Here is a 19,944-nt window from a genome sequence, read left to right as displayed (position 1 = left end):
TACTTAAACTATTATAGCGTTGTATTCTGTGTTTTTGTACAGTTATAAATATTATTACCTCGTTAAACTTAAACATGGGGGCGTGTTTTTGTCCGTCCTCATTACGTTAGCGCCATCCGCAGTAGCAGCAGCAGCAGCGAGCGATCCTCAGATAGTGTTGGAAAGATGGCGGCCGGTTCTGGGGCTGCAAGCGGACACGGACCCCGCAGCTCCAACGTCGCTCTGGAGGCGTCTTTGGACCGGCGGTTTCAAGGAGTTTCGAACACTATGGAGTCAATACAGGGACTTTCAACCTGGTGCATTGAAAACAAAAAGCACCACGGCGTCATCGTTCGCCACTGGATGAAGTGGCTCAAGAAATGTGAGTAGCTTGACACAGCCTAACCCGCTAGCTAGCTTACTTTAGCTACTTCAAATGCATTTCTGCGTTCACCGTGATCAGCTTGCACAACTCGGCAGTAGCTTTGCGTGAAGTGTAAAGCAATTTAGTGCACCACAAAACGCCCATGAATAATTTGTAAAGTGAATGTTTAAATTTCAGTCGACCGCGTTTTACAAAGAGTGGCGCTGTAATGGTTACTTGAAAACAGCCGCTCATGCTAGCTAAGCTAACGTCTCGTTTCGGTCTTTAGCTTTAGCACTGTTTACAGTTGGGCCTAAGTTACCCGGGTTCATGGTCTGGACTGGCTGATTATGCGAGATAATCAGATAAAGGTGGTTACAAGGAGTTTAGTTAGATTTAGTTACATGTCAGTTTTAGCTTTGTATTTTGATTTGTGTGCACGTTTATCTTTAGCTGACTGTTAACATTAGTCGTTTTAATATGCATGATTGTTGTTTGATGCGAGTCAGTGGCTAAAATTTTTAGTATATAGTTTTAGAAGATGAAGGGAAAGTTCAATCTAACCGAAATTATATTTCCTATGTATAAGAAAACAACAAGGTGCTAGGAGAGACATGCCGAGTTAAATTAAACCACAGTTTAATGTAAATTATTCCCTCAAAGTAATTGTAAAATATCAAACTGTTTGCACTTAAACTCCTCAAGTAAATGACAAATGTAATTATTACAACTATTAAAAATTAAGTTGACCAAGCAGGTTTGCACATTCACATTAATTGGTGGTCCTAGTTGGTTATGTCAAACTTAAAAACAAAGCAGGTGTTTTGGGTATGTGACCCATGTCAGTGAAGTTAACAGTGTCCTCAGCCCATTTTTAGTGCGTACCATGTAATGTTAACTTACTTGAAATGAAACTAGCCTAAACCATGCATTGATATTGACTAAGATTTAGTGAAAGTAGTGGGTTAAAGAACTAGGATATTTACGGAAAGCACTTTTTTTTTTCAATACTCAACATAGAAAATGCACAGCAAATGATTTTCAGTAATACGTTTTGAATTAAAGTAGACCAAAGTTATATTGGTTGAATATTCTTTCTCTCTTTATGGTGTTGAGAAAATCTAATATAATCTCACAATCTTGTGTTGTCATACATATTATATATTACATAGAGCGGTTAGACTTTACAACAGGGTAATCAAAATTGTTATTAGTTACAAAGAAATGAAACGGGAATGATCTGATCATCAATTAGTTGTTAATAGTAGTTCCTGATTATCAGATAAGTAAAAAGTGTCACTGGGTAGCCCATTTCTAATTCAGGGTGGTTGTCCATTCCCTGAATAATCTGTTCAGTCATCTATATTATTTAGCTTAATGTTGGAATTTACAGTTTGTCTGCATACTATTGATAGGATAGGTGGGCCTAATGGCAACATTATGCCAGTCCAGTATTACGATTACTGCTTTATTAAATAGACATTACAACACAGAACCCATCTTGCAGCAGTGTCAATTTCCTTCACATAGCTCTGGTTTATGAGGTATTGGGAGTCCTGCATGTAGTATTTAAAATACTTGTGATAAGATGTCCAACTTTACTATTAGGATTAGATGTAAGTTAAATATTACTTCTTACAATTTACATGATACATGTAAATGAGCTTAATTTAATAAGAAAATAACCATAGATGTCATTTGCAAATAAGGGTTCTTTGGAGGAGTTGAAATGGAGGTAACACAGTGGTAAACGCCACTGAACTGCTTTTACTTCTTTAGCTTGTCGCCAGTTTATTGGTTATGTCTTCACTTGGTTGTTATGTGAAATCACAGGTCATTTTGTCTGTTATTGTGGTCTCTATCCCCCCTAAAGCTGATGCAGCTTTTGGAGCAATGGTGTTGGGTAATGTAATGTGTAAAGATTACTACTGTAATCCCTCTCCCCTGCCGCCCCACCACCTGCCCCGCCCTGCTGGTATCCGTTCAAAACATTGTCGGACCAGCAAGATTGCCCAGTAACATTGCTCAAAAAGTTGCCCCATGTATCATCAGCTTAAGACTCGGCCTCATGAATAATATGTCCGATGTTGCTATTCTGAACATGTGGTGTTATCATCTTCTTATGTACAACTAAATTATGTATGTAGCTGTCTTATAACAGGTTTACAGAAATGTGTGTTGCAGAAAGCAAGAAGCTTAAAAATTTGAAGGGAAATTATTGTGTTATAAGCAGACTTGTTTCTAAAACCTGGAGTGATGAATGGTTCAGTAGCATTGCAGATTTCATCAGCTTCTCAGCTGAGTGTGGGGAGAACCAGGAGGCAACGGAGTACACCACATATATTTTGCTTTGCCCATTCATGTTTGTGAATGCACGAATAAATGTAATGAATGTCGCTAGTGCTTGATGAAGGAATAGCTTTAATATTGTTTTGTTTTTACCAGAAATTGGACATTTTGTCTGTTGGTTGACGACTTTGTCAATCCCTCCAGGAATTATTTTTTTTCTTTTCTTCTGTTTTTGTGTAGAATAAGTTTGTATTCCCTACGTTGACTAGGATTTAACCTAAATAGGGAATCTTTTTATATTTACTCATCACTGTGGCAGGTGTTTTTGGAAAGAAATGCCAGTTGGTAGTACGATGCTTGTTTTGTGTGCGGATCGATGGCCTTTTAGCATGAAGTGAATATCTAGAAGCTGTTATATAATAGGGATGCTCCGATACTGATATCAGATATCAGCACGATACTGACTCAGATAGTTGGATCAGGTATCGCTGACAAGGATGCCGATCTATTCAATTAGGTACATCCTGGGCCATGCGTAAGCAGTGCGCTAGTAGACCTGAATAGCTGGATCAGGCATCCATTTTATATACCAAATCAAATATTTGTTGTTAATTTTTGGAGCAGCATTTAAAAGACTTGCTTGAGTTTTGTTACTTGATGTTAATTTGGATGTTTATATGTATGGAGACCAATGTAATGTGATAATATAGGCAAATTTACATGAAATAGGTGCAAGGAGTTGTTGTTGTTCACACTGTCCATTTCCAACATGAAAGTGTTTGTTTCCAAAACAATCCTCACCCAACATATAATTTTTATAAGCGTGAAAGTACAAATAATAATAATCCACATTATGGAATCACCACTGGGGGAATGTGGAGTTTCTAGCACAGTCTCAAAATTTGGCTGTTCTTACTATACCCTGAACTTTATGCTGCAGGTCTGCCAGATAGGCTGCAGCAGTGCAGCATTCTTAGCTTTAAATTATTTTAGGGGGTTTCTTGTTGAATTGCCAGTGTCTCAGGCAAATCATTATATAGGCATTTTTTTATCCCTCCTGCATCACTGCCTGCAGAGCAGTGCATGATAAAAGCTTATGCTGACAACACAGTGAACTGCTGCGTGCTGCCTGAGCCATTGTTTTCCGATGCAGAGCAGTGCCAGCTAACCAAGAAGCAATCTACTGATCATCATTTATTGCTGGCTGTAGACTCTGACAATGTTGGGTTCCATCTCCAAAAGTCTGGAGATGGAAAAGGATTTTTTCTTACACTGCAGAAAACCACTACTTTGCGTTAATTTCATCACAGAAGACCAAAAAGCTCTTCTGTGACTAAGGAGAGCGTCATCATATATTGTCTAAATACCCACAGTATACCTTCAGCACCGCTGCCAACATCAACATGCGTCTCTGGAATATTTGATATTTATAGCATATGTTGTGTTTTGAATACTAGAGGTGCACCAAACAAAACTGTAGTATCAATATTTGTGCTTGGCAAGTTAACTTGTTTAATCGATCCTTTATGAAGGCACTGCAGTGTTTATTCCACGAGATAATAAAGATGGTCCAGTGTTAGTTGAAAAATGTTACTTTCAATGAGGATGATAAAATGCAGGATGCATACGTTTAAGGTACAGTATGGTTTCATGAGTACCGTTAGTACATTATAGCACAGTGTTATGTTTTAGGATAGGTTAAACAGAATTGACCGCACATTCACATCTAACACATTACTCACAAATACAAAGATTATCAATATAATTACTACCCGAAATCAATTCTTGGCATCAGATGATTCGTTTAATGTAGTTTTGTGATTGCGATGGATCTGAATAAAATCTGCTGTGTGTAATATCAAAAGGGAGCAAAACAGTACTTTTGAAATGGGGAAATAATATTCTGTGTGTTTTCTTTTGGATTTTATGGTTTCACAACTATGTCTTTAATGTATGCATGTATTTGAAATGAAAACAGCCTACCCCATGTATTGATTTAGGCTAAGATTAAGTATTTGAAAGTATTGGGTAAAAGCAGTATGATATTTAGGAAATCACCTATTTTAAATTACTTTCATTGATACATATTGAACTTAAATCGACCAAAAATTAAAGTGGTTGAATATTCTTTCTCTTTTTTTTATGGTGTTGAGAAAACCATACATCTAATATAATCTAACAATCTTGTGTTGATGTTGTTTTAAATAAATGTGTATCCTCAAGTAAAGTGATAGTATACGGATAGTTGCTAAGTAATTCTCCTTACCTCATGAGTATGCCCCCTCAACTTAAGTGGTATAAAGACCATGTACCACTTAACCTGAGGGTGGGCATAAAAGGTAAAGTAATGGTCAGGTAAGAAGGATTACTCAGTGTAAGATAAGCGTAAGTTATTTAATGTTAAACCAATCAATCACAGATGTCACTTCCTTTGTAAGAACTACTCATAGCAATGATATGTCAACTTTTGGCAGGTATAATACTTGTTGTTGTCAGTTGTCATTCTTAAAATGTTTTATATACACTGAACAAAATTATAAACGCAACACTTTTGTTTTTGCCCCGATTCATCATGAGCTGAACTCAAAAGATCTAAGACTATATGTACACAAAAGGCCTATTTCTCTCAAATATTGTTCACAAATCTCTTAAAATCTGTGTTAGTGAGCACCTCTCCCTGAGATAATCCATCCATCGGACAGGTGTGGCATATCAAGATGCTGATCAGACAGCATGAGTATTGCACAGGTGTGCCTTAGGCTGGCCACAATAAAAGGCCACTCGAAAATGTGTTGATAGATATATAAGAATAAAAGTACAGCTGATTGCTGTGTTTTGTGCTGGATTTGTGGCGCTCCAAACACTCCTGTTGCCAACAGGGGAGTTGCAGAGGGCCCTCTGTTGGATGAACTATGCAACAACAACACTCATAACATGATTGAAGGATCGGCCTTCCCCCTACTCCGTTCATTTTTAGTTGTCATTTATGGGTTGTTATTAACACCGGTACCAATTTATTTATCTGCAGTTAGCTAGTTTTCATTCTTTCAAGTGTTTTGTAAACTCTGTGTTGGATGGTGGAAGGGAATTAGATTTATGACAAATCTTCTGTAAAGATACTGTAATTTGAGAAATCTATCATTTTGATGTCATAGCTGTCTGTATGTTTAAGTGATTCAGAGTGTTTGGCCTTGTATGTGCATGAAAGTGTATTGAGGTTGGGCAGAGTTTCCCCTAGGATGGAGTTGTAGCAGCAATAGTAGAAGCGTAGTATGTCTGAATATAAAATAGATATAGAAAGTAGCCTAATGTTAAGTAACATAGTAGCTTAAGACACAGCCTGCAGTATAAGCCTCTGCAATTTTGCTCTGGAATCTGAAGCGGAGGGGAGAGGTTTGCTAGCACAGTAGGCTAGATTAACTGCCAGAATATTTTCGCGTTCACCGTCACTTTGTGCCGCTCAGAAAATCAAACACTCGCTACACACCTCCCAATTCGGAGTTACGCTGCTCTCTTAACAGCACCTGTCACTTAAATGTCCTTTAAAGGGATACTATGCGATTCTGTAGAGAGTTATATAGCAGAATCCACAGCGTCTGCTGTCCGAGAGCATGTTAGCCTCAATAAGAGGGTATGTTTTAGCAGCACTGTAGAAGGTGTGACAAAAAGCCTGTCAGTATTTAATGTATAATTATGTATTGAAGCAAAATACTTTTCTAAGCCTAAATCTAAGATACGGAGTCTAGTTTATTTATCGATAGGAATATCGAGAGGAACTTAAATAGTTACAATTAGTGAACAAACGTCATTTAACGAACGACATGTAAGCACACAAACGCAGCATCCAAAACACAGCAGAGTAAAAAACTAGCGAGTTATTTGAAATAGTTTTTACAAAAACACAGTGACTGATAAAAGTTCAGGTTAGCACAGTCTCCCCGACTGTTTTTATACACGGCCGAAGTCAATGCTAACTTTGGGGCTAACCTCCTTCACTTTATTGAACAGTTGGCAGCAACACACGGGAGCTCCTCTTTAGTCCTGAGAAGCTGCAGTCTTTGTTCGCCAGCCTCTGTAATTTATACTGTACATTTACTGCTGAACAAGCCTTATTGCTGACCCGTTTCTCTCTATTCACCGGGACACCGTTCACGCACACGCTCCGTTTATTCGTCCTCCACCACACACACACACTGACCACTGCGGCAAAGCTAATCAGCTGGGATCATCACAAACATGACAACAGACAAACAAGACTGTAATAGCCTACTGAACCTGTCGTTTATGTGGAACAGCAAAGCTAACGTTAGCCTACTCACCCGTCCAGCAGAAACAGAGGACCTCAGCATCGGTTTTCATTCCTTTCTAGTCTCGTAGATTTATCCAGCATTGAAACCCCTCACAGATGTTAACACAGGTCTTCCCCTTGCCTGGCCATATAACTTGTCTCACAATTCCTCAGACCTTTCCCTCTTTGGCTGTTTCTCAGCCATCTTGACAGCTAAAGTCCCGTAAGAAGCATGTTCAAATGTACCGCTGTTTGTTTACATTGTCTCTCTGACTGCTTCGAGCTCGCCACCGCCACCTGCTGCTCGCTCCGAGCAGCTTTGTTTCTGCTCAATTTACAGACCCCAGGGCTGTGTAGGAAAACCGGATTTTTTTTTTCAGAGCACACGAAAAACGGAGAGCTACCAACCCATGAGGAAATATTTGCTGAATTTAAGTGTATTGGATAAGAATCGCAAAGTATTCCTTTTACAGAATGGGGAGAGGAAGCGAGCCAAGCGACGAGTGTTACCGTACTCGCATATTGTGTGAGTGAAAATTAGTAGCACATTGATATAATTATGATTGTGTGAAATTTTAGAAGCGGTGGTCGTAACATAGCAGCGGCGCACCGCCGCTCATGAATGCATGTAGGGGAAACACTGGGTTGAGTTATTGTCTGTTGTTCAATTATTCTCAAGTGGCTGGATACAGCTCACGAAACACGCATTATTTGAGGCATTATTGTGAATCAATGTACGGTCAGTCTGATTGTTTCTCCTTATTGGGTTTAAATAATTTTTAAAATGGGGGTAATACTGATTCTAATATTTATTAAAAATATTTGAAGAAACTATTCTAGAAAGGGATCTCTTAATGTGTTGTAAACAGTGAAGAGCATATTTGCATATTGTCTGTGTGTATGTATGTGTGTATATATATATATATATATAATTTTTTATCGGTGTTAATAGTAACTTATGTATATGATGCTCTGTTGTTTCTGCACAGTTTCTGTTTTTGCATTCTTTCCTTCTTGCTTTTTGTGGAGCTGATTTAATTAACATATGTACAATTTGCACTTTGCATAGACTATAGCAATGATTTGCTGGTGAAGTATTCATCTTTTAGACTAACTGAGATGTTAACCTCTGCTAAAATGTAACAAAATGTGACATAAGATACATTGACACTGCAGGCCTTAATGCTTAATTCAGATTTATTGCCAAGATCTGAATTTTTTTTTATTTTCCTCCATTGACTGACATATAAATGTGGCCCATATAAGACTCATGTGGCCATGGCCTGAAAGTGACTCGCATGCGCAAAAGAATTATAAGTCACACGCAGCATGCTTTTGTATGCATTAGGGCTGTACATAACGATTATTTTTCAGATCGATTAATCTATTATTTTTTTGATTAATCTAACGACTAATTTTGTGTATTCTAAAGAAAAAATGTTGCCTATTAATCGATTAACATACCATTTTATCCAAAATAAATATCAAAAACATGTCTAATCAATAAATATTTTATTCAATCATCCTGGTTAAGCACATTAGAATGACTATAATAGCATACCTTAAAATGAATCCAATTTCCACGTCACTGTGGTGTTATTATAACAATAACAGACATTAGGCTACTTTACTTAAAACTTTAAATGTTTCTGACATGGATTTATTTTTAAATTGAGTAATGCAGTATGATAAATGTATTTCTGCATCAGTTATCATACTGCAAAGAAAACTGGAACGATTCACAGACTGTACAGACGGTCACATATTGTCTGTAATGTTAGATTCAGCTGTTTTCTCGCTCATACATGGCTTTTAAATAAACAGAAAATATAAAAAAATAAAGAAAATAAAAACAGCTGAATGTTAGATAACACCTGGTGTAACGTTATACTACCATGACAGCAGTGGGGCAGAAGAAATACGTGCTGATAATGTGCCGTGCTTGTGTGGAGACAGAAAGTTAACACGATTTGCGGTGCTGCCGTCTGTGTCCACCAGGTTACTTTCGTTTCACGTGTTGATTCTGATTCACGTATTCGTGGAAAAGAGTTGTGCTGCAGTGAAGCTATTTCCAATTCAGAGCTCAGAGAGCAGCACGTTGTTGAGTGTCTGTCTAAAATACTCCCAACCTTTAGACGATCGTAGGCGCAGTCTTGTTGCTGGAGCTTGTCCAGGGGAATCCCTGCTAACACCGGATGCAGCGACGCTTCGACGCATGTAATGCGAGTCAACATATTTACGTAATCGATTATCACCCGAGCCCTGGTATGGATTTAAACATGGAGGCCAAAGTGGTTAGCGTCTACAGTTTTATTAAGTTGATTTCAGGTGTAAGAAGGGGAATTCATGAGCAGATGATGGGCAAGGAGAAAGAGAGGCTTTTTGTCGAGCGATTCGTTTTACACTTTATTTCCGCTAGTCTTTCTGTCACACACCGCCTTTACAAGCAAAAAAAGTTCAAACCCCCCGACTCCAGCAAAAGTGATTGATAAAAATGAAATCATTAACAACAGGGGCGATTGGAATAAAACACAAATTCAGGTTATCAAAATAGCCTTGCTTGCAACGCTGTTTCTATTCACTGACAGTAATTGATTGATGGATAGATCAGAAGGCCTAAAAGGTTTTGGGATGAAGTCCAACTGACATTGAGGGGCTGAGATATTAGTGTATATGATGGTGCACAAATTTTGTCTGCCGCATTAAAAATAATGCTAATATTATAGCCTGATACTGATTTTGATATGAGTTGTTTGCATAAAAATTCAGATGAGATTTTTATTTTTATTTTTATTTTTTACAAAACACAAGCTAAAAGAACAATACGTTTCATCACGATCCACAAGATTTGATTTCTAAATTAATGTTACCAAGATATGTACTCATCATCATACATGTCTGACATGTACTCTAATACTAATACATCTGTGATAAAATAACATTGTACCAATCAATTTATCGGTGGTGGTTGTTCAGCTATAAAACAATCACCATATGGATATCAATTCTTTCAAGTCTTGCAAAAAAATTTAGTAAAGTTGGAAGTCAACATGTATACAATAAAATTGGAATATTTTATTCCCAAATATCGGCATCAGCCGCACAATGCCAACACAGGCTGGACATTTTTACTTTTTTTTTGTAGGAGGAATTTAGTCTGTAAGCATCTGTGTACCCAATAGGAAGAATTTAAACCCTTAATCTTAACCTTCATCTGCTTTGTTTCAGCTGACAACAATCACCGCTTGAATCTCTTCTACCTTGCCAATGATGTGATACAGAACTGCAAAAGGAAGAATGCCATTGTCTTTCGTTCATCCTTCGCAGAAGTCCTTCCTAATGCCGCACAGCTCATCAAGTGATTACAGTTTTTATTCAGCTGTAGTGTTGGACCAACACTAAATATGTTTTTGTTTAATGTACATGGCTGTTTACTGTTAAATGTCTGGTCTACATTTTATGCCTGTCCTCCCTTTCTGTCAGTATTGAGATGTGTAATTTTGTGTTGTCATTTTTTGGTATTGTCAGAGACGCGAAGGTCCGCAAGTCGGTGGAAAGGATTTTTGTGATATGGGAGGAGAGGAGCGTGTATCCTGAGGAGGTCATTGCCCAGTTCAAAGCCAACTTGAACAGAAAGGAGAAGGAGCGAGAGAAGCAGAAGGAAAAAGAGAAGGAGAGAGAAAAGGAAAAGGAGAAGGAGAGAGAAAAGGAGAAGGAGAGAGAAAAGGAGAAGGAGAGAGAAAAGGAGAAAGAAAAGGATACTCCACTGGCAAATGGTCAGTTCGATACTTTTCACTCACACCCTGAAGTAGTCATGTTAATCAAATCTAAAAGTTAAATAACTTGCTAACATTTATATGTTATATGTACATTTGTATGTTATTAAGTTCATGCTTCTTTTACTCACCAGCCCCAACAAACACCAAAGCTGCCCTCAAGTCCAAGATTGTAGCAGAGTTCACAGTAAGTCTTGTTTATTGTTGTTTTACTGTTTGTTCTCGTCACGTTGTCTTATTCTATTTGCAATAGAATGGGTCTAAAGCATTGTAATTGCTGTCAACTTTATTCATTTGCTTTATTCATTTCCTTCTTTTCCAGCCCCATTCCCTCATTGAACAGTTGTCGAGGTATAAGCGAGCAGTTGCAGAAGAGGAGTTCAGGGAGAAGCAGCTGGCAGCTCTCAGGGTGGATGTATGCAGCACGGAGGCTCTCAAGAGACTTAAAGGTCAGATGTCACCGAGCTTATTTATGCCACATCACACACATATTGTCCTGTGTACTGTCTGAAGCCAAAAACACATTTGATATCTGTGTCCTCTTCATGACATGGCATGAAGACGACACAGATATCCCCTCTGATATGGGGATTTTAAGACCAATTTTGATATAACCTGATAATCCAATACAGCGGTTTTCTTTTCAGAAAACAAATAACATAAACAAGATTATCGGTAACATTTGTAATGTGTAGTTATAAAACCTCACCAGGGTAAGATGACATAATGCAGTTTAAAAAACTTTTTTATTGTTATAAATAGTATAGCTGATTATGTCAGCTGATTGCCGTGGTATTACAGTTTGTTGACAACAGTTGCAGAGTGCCATCTGGTGGACAAACTATGAAACGACACTCAAACACCCATAAGAGGAGTGAAGGCTCCGTCCTCCCTCTCAGTTTCTTTTTTTAATTGTCATTTATTCATTGTTATTAACACAGACATCAATTTATCTACAGTTGGCTCATATCGCTCGATAACATCAGCACGCCAATTTTTCGGCTAGGCTCTAGTCAAAACACACTTTCACACTGATAGTGGAGATGTAATAGGAGTATTTCTGCAAATATGTCCTCAGTAAAAAGTATTTCCAACAAAATAATGATTATCCTCAGTAAGCAGGATATTGTTTCTGGAAAGATGCTGCTGCTGCTGGGTTTTTAATTTTCTGATGTGATGAGCCCCAGCACTGACCCTTTAACTGTTGCTGTTGGTTCAATACATGTGTTCTGCTTTAGATTTTAAAACAGAGGGAACATTGAGTTTTCTGTCACTGAGGATTGTCTTTGGTGAATGCTTTGTGTTTATGTTAGGTGACCCGATACTGTTTTGGGAGAAAACGATGTTGCTGCTTTATTGAAATTAATTAACATCTTACATTCCAAATTCAGTTTCAGAAGTCTTAACAAAGGTTTTTATAAATGTAACTTTTATAAACCTTGAATCTAACTTTTTTGCTTGTTTGTGAATTGTCTCCAATTCCAGACAAGGCGGGAGGGAACAAGTTTGCTAAGGACGTTGAGGATGGCAGTCTGAAGCTGCAGGAGTTTGTTGGCTTCCTGGACAAAGAGCTGAAAACAGGGCCTCCTCTGCTGGAAGCTTTGGGAAATGCAGACATTTTCTATGAAATGCAGTACAAGGAGGTTAAGATTGTAGCCAATGTGAGTGTTTAGTCTAATGACATCATCATGCTTAGAGGGTGCTATGGTGAAACCTAAAAGATTGTTTATTTTTGCTCTTGTGGTGAGAGATGGAATATAGTTTGGCAGACAATTAGTTTGTCTGGTTAATTTAAGTGGCACAGTTTTTCTATTTAATAGAAAATTCATTAACAAAATGGTGAACCAGACATTTACTTTACAGATATCGATAACATTCTCCTTAACTCCCTCATATCACCTGTTTAATTCTGTTTCCTCTACTCTCTTTCTGTCAATCTGCTCAGGCGTACAACGCCTTTGCCAACCGCGTGGCCAGTCTTAAAAGGAAATTGGATTCCCTCAAGTCGACTCTACCTGGACCTGAGGACTCCCCCATCCCCTCACCCTCTGAAGATGCCCCCTCTCCCACTGGCTCTGAATCACCCTTCCTGGGACTGGGGGCTAGCAGAGCCCAGGTGGATCCAGAGCTGGATGGCAAGGCCATGGATGAGGGAGAAATACCCAGCGACAACAGAGACACGGAGGACATGGATATGTCTGATGAAGAGGCTGACGTCGCCACAGCAGGGGGTTAGTGGCTATAGAGTGTTGTGTAGTGATGTGATAATTGTCCTCTCCATATACATCCATATTAGGCTGCCCAGTGGAATTGTTGTGTGAATCAGACTTGAAAATGTATCGTCTTTTTTGATTTATTTTTATTAGCAGATGACAAGAAAGACAAGGCGCCTGCTGCTGTTGCCAAGACTACAAAGTCAGACACAGCATCAAAGCTTCCCACTATACCTACAAAAGCTTCTAAGACCATAAGTGCTGCTGCTGCCACGGCCACCCCAGCGACCCCCACCTCTGCTACCGCTCAGAGTGCTCCAACAACCCCTCTGGGAGTCAATCTGGAGAAGGTGGACCTGGGGAAGATCAGTTCCATTCTCAGCTCACTCACATCTGCCATGAAGAATACAGGTGTGTTCAGGGGTTGGGAGGGAGATGAGTGTCTGGGAGAAGACCTTGTGAGACAGAATGTAACACATGTTCTGATAAATTAATGAATTGTCAGCGATGGTATTTTCAGTTAAGCTACTACAGATGTGTTACGTGAAACTTGAACCTGAAAGTTTTCTCCCACAGCATCAAGGGCCTTGTGATTTTGGCCTTGATATTTGAAAATGTAGCTGACTACTGGCATGACACATTTTTAGGGGATATGAGATATTTATTATTTGACTGTATTTTAGCTCGAAATGGCTTTAAAAAATGTAATTTTTATTTTATTTTAGAAGATAATTATAACCTCTGCAACATAGTTTTGAGTTATTTAAATTGTGTATTGATCAGACCTTGTGATATTGACTCTAAAATGTTGAATATGAGACTGAAAAAATACATTTGAATGAAATTAATACATTTTATGCCATAAAGTGATTATTAAATTAATGTGCTTACAATGTTTGAAGTTTTATTGGACAAAAACAAAAATTGGTTTCTGACTTGGGGTAATAATTTGAGACATTTTGGATCAGATGATTATAGGAATAGAGAGTTGGGAGACATAGATTATGTATAAAGAACATTTAAACCCATCTCACTCTCAAACATGTCAATTTTCTCAGCACCTAGCCCTGCTCGGCCGTCTCCAGGGACACCCACCACTCCCTCTGGCCAATCGGCAGCCTCCAAAGCGACCCCTTCGAGCCCTGCCCTGGCCAGCATCCTGTCACGTGTTGACATCACACCTGAAGGCATACTCAATGCTCTGTCTAAAACAAACACAGCAGGTACCCAGCCTAGACGCCCATACAATACACTTAAATATTTCGTGATTTTTTAAATTTAGTAGATATTACTAATCATTTAATTTTTTCCAATGTCATCTCTTTTCTTTCTCTGACCCACCCCCAAACCAACCACCCTGTTTCTGTCTTGGTGCAGGTTTATCCTCTCTCCTGCAAAGTGTGACAAACACCTCTTCTGCTCTTCCCAGCCGAACCTCCCCAGAATCATCAACAGTTAAAACCCCAACCACCCCAAAAATAAAATCCACAGTGGGGAACAGCCTCAAACAAGACACACCTGGGAGAACCAGAGACTGGGAGAAAGAGAGACAGCAGTCCCCTCCCCCTCCTCCACCCCCTCCTTGTCTCCCAGCTGCCTCTGTCTCTCCCCCCAGCCTAGAATCTAAAATCAACAGTTTCTTGCAGGGTAATCCAGGTTTTAGTCTCGCTCTAGGTGATGTCAGCCCCGATGGAGTGGATGGGACCCCAGTGAGAGACGAGGCTGCTGGCACCCCCACCCAGGATGAGATTATGGACACACCTAGTAGTGTGCCAGAATCTCTAGGGTCATGCGGAGGTCATAACCTCTCACCCACAGCCTACCGCAGCGACCCCTGGGATGCTGTGATCACCCCATCGGGAAGCAATAGCAATGGAGACTTTCTGGGCTCCTCCTCCTCCTCCTCCTCTTCACGGTATGGAGCTGGGAAAAAGAGTAGCACAAAACACGATGACGTGATGAATGCGAGGAAGCGGGTCTCCTCCTCCCCCAGTCACGAGAAGGGTAAGAAAGATGGACAACACAGCCAGTTAAGGATGATGGGAAACAACAGAGCGAGTGGAGAAAGGAGACACTCTGCAGGCTCTCGTAAGGCAAGCACTGGCTCAGATGATGGAGGTCTGAGTGGGAAAAGAGAGGACAAGGGGTCTCCCAGTGTGGGTGGGAAGGAGGGCCAGTACCATCGTATTGAGACACTAGTGTCACCCTGCACCGAAGGGGCACCCATCCAAACTCTAGGCTACTCTAACCGGCCCCTCGCCGGAGAGCGCATCAAGACGGTAGAGAGCATCCGCGTGATTGGCCGCGGCTCTCGGCAAGGCGGAGGCCCTGGTGGTCGGCCAGGTGGAGCAATGTGGTATGAAGAAGAGGAATACATGGAAGCTCAGCCTCCCTCACCCCATGCTGTCCCCCCTCCTCATAACATTGGCCAGGGAGGCACTGAGGACATGACACCCTCTATGCCTCCTCCTCCCCCACATCTCCTCCTCTCACATCTCCACCTTCCTCCGTCCCATCCTCACTCACATCCTCCTCCCCAAGCTCAGTTCCAAATTCCCTACCACCCGGAGAACATGCAGACCCCTCTTCCATCACTCCTCCACCAGCATCCTCCTCCTACAGCCCCTTACTTCAGCGCTCCTCCACCCATCCCTCGACCCCCTCCTCCTCCCATACAGCAGCGTCCTTCCCCTCCACCTACGCACTCCACTGTGCCCTCTGCAGTCATGGTGGGGGGAGTTTTGGTCCCCGTTGGCAGTCCCCTTTCTCTTCCTCCCCCAGTCAGACCTGAAGGTTCAGAGCGAGGTGGCATGGGCCCCAGAGGAAGCAAAGTAGGCCCTCCGCCCCTCATGTCATCGTTGCTAGGCGAGCCCCCTAAACTGCCCCGTCCTGGCACAGTTAAAGAGCCTTTTGTTCCCCGCCATGCTGCCCCTCTCCACCGCCCAGGTACCCCTGGTGTTCCTCTGCCCTTACTGGGCAGAGTGAAGGAGCCTCTGAATCTACCTCTTCCATCCCCCTCTCCCTCTCCCACATCCTCCACACCCTCTCCCTCCACGCCTAATTCCCCTGCAGTCGACAATGTCCCCGTTCGCCTCCAAACTCAGTCCACTGCCCCGCCTCTCCACAAGCCCCCCGCTAGTCCTCCAGCTCAGCCCCGCAACCAAACTTCTAACCCTGTTCCCCTCCTCAATTTACCTAGTCCTCGACCCCCAATCCTCTCGGTTCCCATCCCACAGAGACCTCTGCTGCGAGGCCGAAACCCCTCTCAGCAGGTTAACCAAGATCACCACATAGGGGGGTTTCGTGGGGGCAAGCGGCCTGGCCCTCCATTCACAGGTGGTCCCTTCCATGCGCAGAAGAGACCCTTCCTACCCCCACGCTACTGAAGTGGTCATCTATGACATGCTGAACGAGAAGTGAAAACGCCCTGCACTGACGTGCAGAGTGTGTGTTAGCCCTGCTGGTATGAGCCCAGATGTCTTTACTCTGTTAATTAGGTGGAATTAAAACTACCTTAGGTTGTGTGTAAATAGCTGATTAAATCTTCATGCTTCAGCTAGGTAGCCAGCCAGTCATATTACATTGTACAGTGTGAGGTTATCAGTTACATAGTGCAGAGTGTTGTGTAACAACCCTCAGTCTATCACTTTTTCCATCTCTTCGTACACCATAGATAAAAGTTTTATTAGGTCTGGTGCAAGAGTGACAAACCCTTAGGAATCAAAGACAAGATAGTTCAAGCAGAAATGAAACTATTCTTTATTTAGAGTTTGCCTACCAGTGTGATTGAGGGTTAGTTTATTTCTGAGAGAGCGCATGAGAGTGAAAGAGACAGAAATGGGTGTCATGGGATACAGAGGAGAGAACCTAAAAGCAATAGTTTCAACAGTTTGGGAAATTAACTTATTTGCTTTCTTACAGTTACGTGAGAATCTCAATACCGCTGATATCTTTCAGCTACATACGAATCTATAGCCAGCAGCTGCTTAGCTTTGCTTAGCATAAAGACTGGGAACTAGGGAACAGCTACATGGATCTTTTCTAAATCTCACTAGTTAACACGTATCTCATTTGTATGTGATACTTGTGTAGAAATGACATGTTGGGGTTTTGCAGGAGATATTGTGCTAGCTGCCTGCCCGTTTCCAGTCTTTATGCTAAGGTAAGCTAACAGTCTCCAGCTTTATATTTAACAGGCACATATGTGATCTAATTCACAGCAGGAAAGCCAATAATGACATTTCCCAAAAAGTCAAATTAGTCTATTAAAAATGTCTGAAGTGATGAAAGTATGTTCCAAAGTAATCTCCTCTTGTATGAGTGTGTGCTGTGTGTCCTAAAATGGTATTCCTCATTTGAAATGATGAGATTTGTGTTGCAGCTGAGGTTCACACATGTTCCTATTTCAGGAGTACCTGCTGTAAATAATATTCCTCTTGCTCAACCTTTTCCACCCTTCCACTCTCTCACTGTATATCTCTTAAGCTTGTAAATATAAAAACTGAGATGATACAGCCTTTTCTCTTCAAGCTCTTGTTTCTGTTAATGAAGACCATGATCGTCACTCATGTGCCCTGTCTTTACTGTGATTGAGGCCTGAGATAAGCTTTAGCTCCAGAAGAATTTCTCTGCATTATCTGTCGCAGCTTTATGTCTTCCTTTTTGAAACCGCCATGCAGAAGAGGAGGGTGAAGAATTTTATTTTATTTTATTTTTTTAATTTTTTATTTCCAACAAAAATGTCTGCCTGTGCGCGCTTCAAGTTAGACCGAGTCATGAAGAAAACTCCATAGTGGAAGGCGGGTGGGTGGGTATTTCAGCCTGAACCACACTCTTGCTAGGCTTCAACATGTACTGACTTGAATAAAATCCAGAGTTTCAATTCAACCGGGGGGGGGGGGTATTTGGTGACTATCACTTGAATTGCGCTGTTGTAATTAATTTGCGCTGTTCAGCTGATTTTTTTTTTTTTTTTTTCTTCCTACCTTTTTTTTCAGAATTTTTTCCATATATTTACACAGCTGGTGCCATTTTCATAATGCATTAACATTTTTTGTGCTGTTTTTTTTGCTCTATAGAATTGCCAATTTTCCAGTTGCAACGGCACTCACAGATGGTATCAGGGGGGTGAAAACATTTGAGCTAATTAGGATTGTTTTGAAAATGGTTTATTTAAATACTCCAGTTATTGTGGCCCCTTCTGTTTTTTTTTCTTTGCTAATTTCATGCTTTTGCCCTCAAGCTCCTTGTGCTCACATATCCAGAAACACTTGTGCACCTCTAAACACTTCTAAGGGTAAAAAAAAAAGTCTTCACAATAGTAATCCTCCCTGTTGTGCAGGAGTCATTGCTGTAATGCTTCCCTCTGTTCTGCACTGATGTAGTTTATCCCACGCAGTGAGAGGTGCAAGTTGGGTGTTGCTGCTCAAAGCCTCCCATGTTTTTCTGATCATGGAGTGTGTGTGCTGCAAACGTTACGTATAAAGTTGGTGAATAGATACATTGTAAAAATGTAACAGAGCCTATTCCTTACTGCAGTGTTAGCCCATACTCAGATTTCTGATGTTCTGCTGAATGTTAAACAAGTCTGTTACCACCCTCTGTAAACTGTGTCTATATCTGAAACAGCTAAATATCAACCCAAATCAGTCTGGTGTGTTCACATTGCACAGATACAAAGCTAGATTAATTGTTATAAATATCTTACTGCTTCCCAACCACATACCAAGTTCAACTTTTTGTTTAAAAAATTTGTCCCTGTAAATAATTTCTCTCCGTTTTCTGTTGACCTTCTCTGACAAATTGAGTTTGAAATTGACTGAACTTGTGACAAAGCTGATGGTCTGTGTACATTTGATAAGTTTAACTGCTCTTATTGCTGTTATCATCAATGATGCTATATCTCTGGTCTTTGAGTGTCCAATCCTTTCTGGTGTGATGAACATGCACACATGCTCTTATTGTCACAGTCAATATTCATACTTAAAGGGGTGAATACATCTTCATTTTATTTTAAATTTATTTTATTTTTTTTACACAAAGCATATTGCAGAACACAAGGACAACTACACTTTTAGTGCTTTCATGGAGTGACTTGCATCCATTTCCTTCACATATTTAGTCAATCTGTCATTTTGTTTGTGGTTGCACCGTTAACTGTAAGCAGTTGGTGTTCTGTCTCAATTTAACAAGGGAGGTGATTTGCTGCTTTCTACTACCTTTCACCTCTTACAAAAACCCAAACTCAAACTTTTCTCTCAATACCTCCTTAAGGACTAATTGTTACTTTCTTTTTCTTTTCTTTTTTTGGGGGGTTGTTGCTAAACATTTGCATACTACAATGCACACTGTTGTTTGAAAAGCCACATTTTAGAAATGCAGTTGGAATAACTTTGTAACACTACTGGTGTCAGCTTTGCACATATGGGCCACATTTGCAGAATTCACTGAATACATTGTAAAATAGAAACTTTGATGCCTCAATTCCAGTGAACCAGCCACAACCTCAGTCACAACATTAACAGAATAACACTAAGCAATGGCTGTACAGCTATTAGTAAATAACTATTGTAATTTGTATAATGTATGGATGAATTCAGTTAATGCACTCATTTTGCAACATTTTGTCAGCTGCACTGGATATTCAAAGGAAAATGTTTCACTGTGACCTCACAGCTATTATTCTACAGTTAACAGTGAAAATATGTAGTTAATTGTACAGCCCAACTGTTTTGTCCTTGATGTTATAAATGTGTGCTGCATCTGCACCATTAGGCAAAACTACATGCTCTCCTGGTTGGGCAGTTATCAGATGAAGGCCAACAAGAGATCTTGTTTGTAAACATGGAAGTTGTTTTAAAACGAAGCTTCTACACACGTGTGCTTTGCACTACATTTCACCACGAACACAGTGAAGTGAGGGAGCATATACTGAAGGTGGTCCCATATTTTGAAATTCGCACAGGGGTCATCTGTGATGGGGTCCAGATTTGGCCAGTGATATCAATAATTATGGACCTTGTTCTTTTAGAAAGT

At 40.4% G+C, this 19,944-nt stretch overlaps 1 protein-coding gene across 1 annotated transcript; it reads left to right on the top strand.

Annotated features, from left to right (window-relative positions):
- Nucleotides 1–62: 62 nt before the first annotated feature.
- On the top strand, nucleotides 63–18,819 carry rprd2b (regulation of nuclear pre-mRNA domain containing 2b). Its single transcript, XM_038711348.1, has 10 exons — nucleotides 63–361; nucleotides 10,149–10,278; nucleotides 10,449–10,696; nucleotides 10,831–10,883; nucleotides 11,019–11,145; nucleotides 12,182–12,357; nucleotides 12,642–12,927; nucleotides 13,063–13,320; nucleotides 13,968–14,132; nucleotides 14,287–18,819. The coding sequence occupies exons 1-10, from the start codon at nucleotides 166–168 to the stop codon at nucleotides 16,293–16,295; spliced, it is 3,648 nt and encodes a 1,215-aa protein (XP_038567276.1). The 5' UTR covers nucleotides 63–165; the 3' UTR covers nucleotides 16,296–18,819.
- Nucleotides 18,820–19,944: the final 1,125 nt, after the last annotated feature.

Source organism: Micropterus salmoides, unplaced genomic scaffold, assembly GCF_014851395.1.
Source record: "Micropterus salmoides isolate LMB-PRFRI ecotype aquatic unplaced genomic scaffold, ASM1485139v1 Ms_hic_scaffold_11, whole genome shotgun sequence".
Lineage (NCBI taxonomy): Eukaryota > Metazoa > Chordata > Actinopteri > Centrarchiformes > Centrarchidae > Micropterus > Micropterus salmoides.
The sequence above is the reverse complement of the archived record's forward strand: the minus strand, read 5'-3'. Positions and strand labels throughout refer to the sequence as shown.

Bases quoted from the DNA above. Each gene is read 5' to 3' on its own strand.
- rprd2b (XM_038711348.1), top strand. From the start codon at position 166: ATGGCGGCCGGTTCTGGGGCTGCAAGCGGACACGGACCCCGCAGCTCC. The intron at 12,928-13,062 runs GTTAGTGGCTAT...TATTTTTATTAG, and splicing joins TGACGTCGCCACAGCAGGGG to CAGATGACAAGAAAGACAAG. The intron at 13,321-13,967 runs GTGTGTTCAGGG...CAATTTTCTCAG, and splicing joins ATCTGCCATGAAGAATACAG to CACCTAGCCCTGCTCGGCCG.